This window comes from Ascaphus truei, chromosome 2, assembly GCF_040206685.1.
Source record: "Ascaphus truei isolate aAscTru1 chromosome 2, aAscTru1.hap1, whole genome shotgun sequence".
In the NCBI taxonomy this organism is placed as follows: Eukaryota; Metazoa; Chordata; class Amphibia; order Anura; family Ascaphidae; genus Ascaphus; species Ascaphus truei.
In genome coordinates, this window is record NC_134484.1 from 337756463 (window position 1) to 337764793 (window position 8331).

General features: G+C 41.5%; 1 protein-coding gene across 9 annotated transcripts in view; it reads left to right on the forward strand.

The window, feature by feature from the left end:
• The window catches only part of ULK4 (unc-51 like kinase 4), a 656651-nt gene extending 651408 nt beyond the window's left edge, over positions 1 to 5243 (forward strand). For all 9 annotated transcript variants that reach the window (XM_075586693.1, XM_075586692.1, XM_075586691.1 and 6 more), the window contains one exon: positions 5028 to 5243. In XM_075586693.1, coding sequence (XP_075442808.1) covers positions 5028 to 5091 — 64 coding nt within the window. In that variant the 3' untranslated portion in view covers positions 5092 to 5243. The remainder of the gene's footprint in view (positions 1 to 5027) is intronic.
• Positions 5244 to 8331: the final 3088 nt, after the last annotated feature.

The following is an 8331-nucleotide window of genomic DNA, read 5'->3' on the forward strand; positions in this document are numbered from 1 at the left end:
GTGGATCCCTCGGTGAACATCTGCAGATCCTCAGGATTCCATGGAACCACTGTTCTAGAGCCATGGATAACTATCCACTATATCTTACATACTACAGTAGGCTTGGGACTTTAGATACAGAATTCATTCATTATGGCAGGCCCACCCTATGTATAAAGTTTGCTGTTGGGTTTGACCAGTACATGGAAAGGAAACATAATGCCAATACATCCTGACCCTCAATACCACATTGAACACTGCAATCTTTTATATCATTGTAACTTTTCCTAAGAGTTTTTAAAAAAAATGTTTTATTAAATACGAAACCTTCCACCACGGAAATCTTATTAAGCTAATGCTAACCCTTCTAATTGTTACTTAAAGCTGCAGTTCAGGCAATATCCTGCATGTGTGTTTTTTTAAATAAATCAGTTCTGTAGTAAGAAAAAATACGTTTAACATTTTCTGTTTTAAAAACAACAACTTTGAAAGACCAATTTTCTTGTATTCTATTTTAACAAGCATGCTTGTTCCTATAGCAACGATTTACATTCCCCATATTTAAAGATGTCACCAAACTTTGCCGATCAATAGACGGAGAACGAATTGACCGGCAGCAATGCAGTTCTTTAGGTAAATAGAGATTGCCCACATGAAACTATTGAAGTAAAAAAATAAATTAAAAAAAAAAAAAAAAGACTGAACTGCAGCTTTAAGGTACTTCTACTAGCAAGAGTGCTTCTTCTGTGAGTGAACAATACCACAATAAAAATACACATTTTGTGACTGCAATAGACACAATGTATTTAAAATATTAACCTTCTCCAGTTTTAGTTCAGCATGAAAGAGGGCTTTTTGTTGCAATTTTTGGAAAAGAAAATGTTAAAGCCTTTCACATTGCCAAAGTAAAACCTAATTGTGAACCATGTGACAGCTCCTTTAACACACTTTATTTTTGATTGCTGTGCCTGTGGGACTTTTTAATTTGATGTTGGGGCCTATAATATACACTTAACCTTGTCCGTGTCTCTAAAGGGAAGATGAGACTCAAATCAGATTATGTTCAAACCAGTGTTTTGGGTGAGATATTCAACAGCAGCTCATCATTTTCATACTCATAACATAGGGAAATTAAGTTAAGTGCTTCAGATGAAAAGTCAAATACAATTCTGACAAAATGCAGACTGATTGGCAATGTGATAGAGCATGGTGCAAAGTAGGACCCTTTGCACCAGTAGGTTTTCTGGGTTTAACTGCGGTATTTCAGGATTTGTACAGTTGTCAATGCACAGAATATTTGTTGCGGAAACACAGTAGCACAAAATTTGATAGGGAACATAACATACTGTAAAAAGTAGCGTTCAATTAAAAAAAAAAAGTGTGTGTGCCGATCACGCGCATATTTAAGAGAAACTTCTTTGTCTTTTGTCACAGAAATTGTATTTGTGATGGTGATGTTTTTTCAGTGCCAAAACGCAAAGATGTTTGACTTAGAACGCAAGTTTTAGCTGTTTGTACTTCTATATTTATAGTAACTATGAATTTCTTGTGTGTGTGTGTTAGTCAGTGTGTGTGTGTGAGTGCCAGTCAGTATGTGTGTGTGTGTGTGTGTGTGCGCGTGTGTTTGCGTGTCTGTCAGTCAGTCAGTGTGTGTGTGTGAGTGCCAGTCAGTGTGTGTGTGTGTGTGCGCGTGCGCGTGCGTGTTTGCGTGTCTGTCAGTCAGTGTGTGTGTGTGTCAGTCAGTGTGTGTGTGTGTGTGTCAGTCAGTGTGTGTGTGTCTCTGTGTGTGAGTGTCAGTCAGTGTGTGTCAGTGTGTATGTGTGTCTGTCAGTCAATGTGTGTGTGTGTGTGTGTGTGTGTCAGTCAGTCAATGTGTGTGTGTGTGTGTGTGTGTGTGTGTGTGTGTGTGTGTTTGTGTGTGTGTGTGTCAGTCAGTAATTGTGTGTCTGTCAATCAGTGTGAGTGTGTGTGAGTGTCTGTCAGTGTGTGTGTTTCTATCAGTCAGTGTGTGTGTGTCTGTCAGTCTGTGTGAGTGTGTGTGTGTGTCAGTGTGTTTGTGTGTGTCTGTCAGTCTGTGTGAGTGTGTGTGTGTGTCAGTGTCTTTCCTCTCCCTCCCACGACGTCACTGGCGGCCTCTTCTGCCAGCAGTGACGTCACTTCCGTTATGGAATTTTGTTACAACACAAGGAATTTTTCCTATCAAAACTCTGTAGGTGCCAGCAAAGAAGTGTCACTTCAAGGCAGTGTGTAGCAATCCCCCACTACTGTGTATTTTGTATTCAAGTGGGGGGAATCCAAAATAGTCATTGCCTGCGAGCCAATCTATTAGGGGAACATGGCTATGCTGAACACCAATCCCTATACTGATTGGCCGCTGTGTCTGCCCCAGGCATTCTCTTGTAAATAGCTTTCACAAGGGCGGGGAGGGGTATGATGGAGAGGTTTGGTTATGGGGACCTGAGGTTTTCCTTACCAACATACCCTATCCCAGGTACATTTGGAAAACATTGGGACCTGTTGAGAGTTGATGTAGGAATATAACCCGGCGCTAGTGATCTTTGTGAACTGAGTGAGAAAGTAGCAGCTGCAAACTCAAAATCAATTTACCTCTAAATTCAAAGCAAAAGGAATATGGGCAGCGCTGAATAAAGTGTTAAAGGCAGTGCAAATATGTAAGTGCTAATAAAGGGCAGCAAGTGGTGCAACATGCACAACAATAGTGCAAATATTGTGATATAGAATGGTGCCTGAATAAACCATATAGTGCTTGGCTGCTCTTGTTTTCTTCAGAGAACTGCAGGGAGCTTGTTTCTTCCCCCGGGTGTCATAAAGAAGAGGAAAAAAGGGATCAAATAGTGTAGATTGTATAGATTGTATTGACTTAGACAGTAAACAAATTAAAATTATTACACTCACATTTGAACGTGTAAAACAGGCAATGTATAGGGGTCTTTAGGTGGTGTTCCTCAGTTATCCCACAGAGTCACTGGTGTGTGGGGCCTTCTCCCCTTCTCCGTGTGACAGGAGGATACCAGGGAGCGCGGGCACACTCACAATTCTATATCACAATATTTGCACTATTGTTTTACATGTTGCACTATTTGCTGCACTTTATTAGCACTTACATATTTGCACTGCCTTTAATACTTTATTTAGCGCTCCCCATATTCCTTTTGCAAACGTATTTAGAGTTGCCTGATGACATTGGCGCAAATGGGCGGGTTTACGGCTCGTAAAAATTAGGCAAAAAAAACAGTTTGCGTGGGCGCCCACTTGTTAAATAGAACCTGTTTTATATTAACGTCAAATTTAGAGTTGGACTCATTTAAGCTCTCTTTTAAATTACATGCCTATAGAGACCAGGGGCTAATTAGTAAACACTATAAGAAACCAGAATTTGTACCATACATGTTCTGGAGCTATGGCTGCAATTGCTTCTCTATTGATGCGCAGACGCTACCTGGAAATGCTTAATATCCCTGAGAATAGACCGTCTCTGGAGAGGAAGGGAAATTATGTATTGATGTATTACTATTATACCAGAACTCCCTCCTACTGTCTCTGTATGTTCTACCTACCTACCAATTAGACTGTAAGCTCCTCGGGGCAGGGACTCCTCTTCCGAAATTTTACTTTTATGTCTAAAGCACTTATTCCCATGATCTGTTATTTATATTATCTGTTATTTATTTGATTACCACATGTATTACTACTGTGAAGCGCTATGTACATTAATGGCGCTATATAAATAAAGACATACAATACAATACAATTTATTCAAATTTTCCTGTTAGATTTGAGTTTTCTTTTTTTCTCTGCCTGCTGGCAGCTTGTTTCCTCAGTCGTGCTGCAGAGCCTCCTTCTGCTGGGCTCAAATGTTAAAGACTGATGAGGTCAGTCCCCCAAAAGTAACATTTTTAAGGGTGCGTGCCGATGCAATAAAGCACAAACCACCTCATGCTGGTGTCATTTTTAAAGACAGATGTCTCATTGTGAAAGACACAACAATTACGCATGGCTAATGGCACTAATAATAACAATTGTTCTTGTATAGAGCTGCGCTTTACAGAGACATTTTGCAGACACAGTCCCTGCCCCGTGGAGCTTACAATCTGTTTTTGGTGCCTGAGGCACAGGGAGATAAAGTGACTTGCCCAAGGTCACAAGGAGACGATACCTGGAATTGAATCCGGCTCTCCTGCTTCAAACTCAGTGTCTTTGCTCACTGAGCCGCTCCTTCTCACTAATCTAAAACCTCAACATATTCTAGGATCCTCCAGGCTATACTCTACAGCAACAAACTCGAAATCGAGTCGTATGTCCACAAAGAGCAGTGGTGCAGCGCAAAATGTTTCATGCCACCACAATTTTTGCGATTACGCCTAAACTCTAAATGAGGCTCATTGTATGTTACACTGGGGCGGGGGCTGCTGAGCTCACCATGATTCATGAGTCACAGCAGATCTTTACGATCATTTGTGTAATGAATATTAGTCAGATTTATTGACATTCCTCGTTCCTCAGTAATTGCTGAGTTTATTTACTCTTCAATCACTCCAGTGTACCAAGAAATGAAACAAATTGTAACTTGCTGTTTTCAAAATCTAAAATGTTAGTCTCTTAAAGGTCAACATTAAATGGCGGGGACATTGTTATCACGTAATTAGGACCATTGTTTCCTTTATGGCTGTCTGCATGGAAATAAAATGCTATTGCCGATTAGTTACTTTGGTTGGCTGCCCATGCAACATAAGCTTGGTCCTAATCAATCAACATTTTCCCTTGCAAATGAAACATCAATGGCTGCAGGGCTAGAAGGTACAAAGCATATTTTAGTCACATTGAATTCTGATTCAGCTGTGGCATCGCTGACACTTGGAAGTTGTGAGAACAGTTGGGCAATTTACAGTATTAGGAGTATATTATAGCAGGAGTGCTCCTGGGTGTTGCCAAGGCACAAACACCACGCTTACTCACAGGCATTAAACGTTGCAACGCATTATCACCGTTAACCCTTTTCTGCTTTGCGTTTGTTTTGTCTTCTGCAGCTTGGGGACTGATGCAGCGGTGACTTCTCTGGCGCTTGAAGCTCTGGGCACGGTCGGACGGTGACAGTTGTCTATCCAAACCCAGCATCAGTGAAAGTGTTTTCTGGGGGACAAGATCACAGTTCTTTTCATTTTCCTCACTTGATGTTTTTCTATATTGCCACAGTTTTGTTTTGTTGGTAAATAAAGGTATTTTCATTTGAAAACATTTAGAAACGTCTACATGCTGTAGTTATTGACTCATTTTAAATTTAATTTTATATAAGCATGCGTCTGAGCTACTGTGTGTGGATGTATGTTTCATCTATGCAAATAGTTTAATCAAAGTTTATGCATATGGTACATCTTAGAAGTCCTCTAGCTGCATTAATTAGCTGAAGATGTCGAGCCTCCACCAGTAGGGAAGGAAAAACAATCTCAGCGGAACATTAATCATGGTTTAATATTCATTTAAGAACATCCCTTGGCAATATATGTAGTCTTGTACTGCATTGAAACTTTGTATTAAATATATCTGCATGACACAGCTTGAGAATCGCTGACATAACATCAGTTTTGACAATGTATTATATATATTGTATAAATCTAGATGACACGTTTTCTTCAGGGCTTCCTAAAAATTGTTGACAATTGTGAATGTTCTAGAAAATACTCTTCTTCCAACGTGCAGCACAGCCACCTGTTCTTGTTCTCTCTGGCGTCTTGGTTGACTTTGCCTTCAATGTTTTCTGACCTGTTTGAAGAATTCTTTCACATATTTTTTTTTACTGCTGTAATATAAAACCTGCTATTGAAATGTAAATAGTAGTGAAATATTTATTTTAACTTTTTGTTGTTGTTATGCAAGTTTTCCATCCTCATTTTAAAGTGGATTATGGCATTGCTACGGATATAATAAAAATCGAGCGTTTTTCTGAATGTAAGATGAACAAGCTTTCACCACCGTGAGAGAATCCAGCGCGATAAATACAAGTCTCAAACAAGGTTTCACAGTAATCAGAAAGTAGGCAGTCGTGGGTGTGATGTGTGGCTCCTATCATCAGTTTATGCTTTGCTTTTAGAGACACTTGAGATCAGAGCTTTGTGGTTATCTGATCTATCCCAACAGGCCTTATTTTAGTCCCGTTAGCATATAGACCAGTGGTTCTCAACCTTTTTTTTTTTTGAGCAATGTTTTTGAGCACCTGCCAGACTTGTAAAATCTCGTGGGCACCCTGCTCATAAGGCCTCACCTTCTCTCGGTTATACACACCCAGTGCTGTTGTCGTAAAAAATAAAACAGAGGGTATACCTTACCATGTTACTTGAAGGTTCAAATTTTTTTTATAGGCCCCCCCAAATCAAAAATGCTATATATGTGTAGAGTTTTCACAGGGACCAGTGTTAGCAGCCTTGTGAGAACCCCCTCCCCCTCCCACACCTCGCTCTCACCACCTCTATTTCACTCCCACTTCTCACTCTTCCCCCACTAATGTATTTCTCTCTCACCTCGCCCTCTCAATATCCCCCCTTTCTTACTCTTACCCTCCTCTCACACCCCCTCCCTCCCCTCATTCCTCACTCCGTCACTCCTCCCACCAGTCTCACCTTCCTTCCCCCACCACCCCCCCACCCACAATCCACCGCACCATACCCACCACACTCACCCCCTTCAATATTCACCCTTCTTCAAATACACACTACTACCCTTTGCCTCAACACAATCTACATACACCCCCTTTCTCAATCACACACTACACATTGACCCCAACTTCTCTTATACTGCACATGCCCACACACTCCCCCTCGCCCCACACATTCCTCTCGTCCCACATACAGGCCACACACACACACTCCCCCTTGACACACACACACACACACACACACACACACACACACACACACACACACACACACACACACACACACACACACACACACACACACACACACACACACACACACACACACACACACACACACACACACACACACACACACACACCCTTCAATTAATCAAGGGCATTTGATTAGCAGCACCTTTCTGCTACTTAGCATCTTAATTCCTATGGAAGCAGTAAGGGTGTACTTAGTTTTTCACACATAGCTTCTCCATTTTGGCATTATTTTTGTTAAATAAATCATGACACGGTGTAATATGTCATGTGTTGTTGTTCATCTGAGGTTGTATTTACCTGATTTTAAGACCTGATAAGGAACAGATGATTGTTATGTCCTGATATGTAAAACCATGGAATTCAAAGGGGGTGTACTTTCTTTTTCACATGACTGTACACCTGGCCCCTCGCCACACACATTCCCCCTCGCCACACATACAGAACACACACATTATACTCCTTCCACACCCAGCACAATGCACTCACCTCCTTCCACACCCAGCACAATGCACTCGCCTCCCTCCTCTGCACACAAAGCCGGCAGAATGTATACCCCAGGGCTTCGGCACCCTGGTTGAGAAACATTGATCTAGACCAGTGTTTCATGGGAGGATCAAAAGGGTGCCACAGGATTTCCCCGATTTCCTCGAGCAGGGCCGTTTCCTCTATCCTGATTGGCTGCTGCTGGGTAATGCAGCCAATCAGGAGGTGTCAGGAGCCTGAAGGATGTGGCCAATCAGAGGAGGAAACAGCATGGGCAGTAGAGAAGCGAGGCTTTGTGTCTCTGTTTTGTGTGTATTGTTTCTGGTGTGTGTGTTTTCTGTGACTTTCTGCTCCCTCTGACTCACTGCCTCCTGTGACTCCCCTGCCCCAACTCTGTGCAACCTCTGACTCCCCTGCCCCTTCTGTCTGTCTATCTTTCTCCTGTGACTGTCTGTCTCTTTCTCCTGTGACAATCTCTCTGACTTGTTTTCTGTGACCCTGTCCTGTTGTAGGGGTGCCTCAGCAACTGAGCACTGTGTTTAGGGCTGCCCGGAGAGAAAAAATGTTGAAAACCACTGATCAAGACAGACCCAAAAACACTCATATTTTGGTGTCAATTCCGACAACCTATATCTATTTTTATTTTGCCTATGCTAACCATGTGACGATGTATAATTCTACATTCTTACTTAAAATGGCAATCCTTTAGTGCTTCTGTTATAAAGCTGTAAAAATTCTGGTTGTGTGCCTAACATAATGGCTGTCAGTGTATCTCAGCAGCTACAATGTAGCCTTATATTACTAAGGTAACAGTAACTATTGTTACAGTTTAAACTGCTGGGAATATTGTCAACAAATTATCCCAAACCGGAAAAGTATTGCAAAGATCTTGTATTTCTTGGGAGGTGGGATAAAACCTGCTATAGAAATCAAAGGATGCTTTA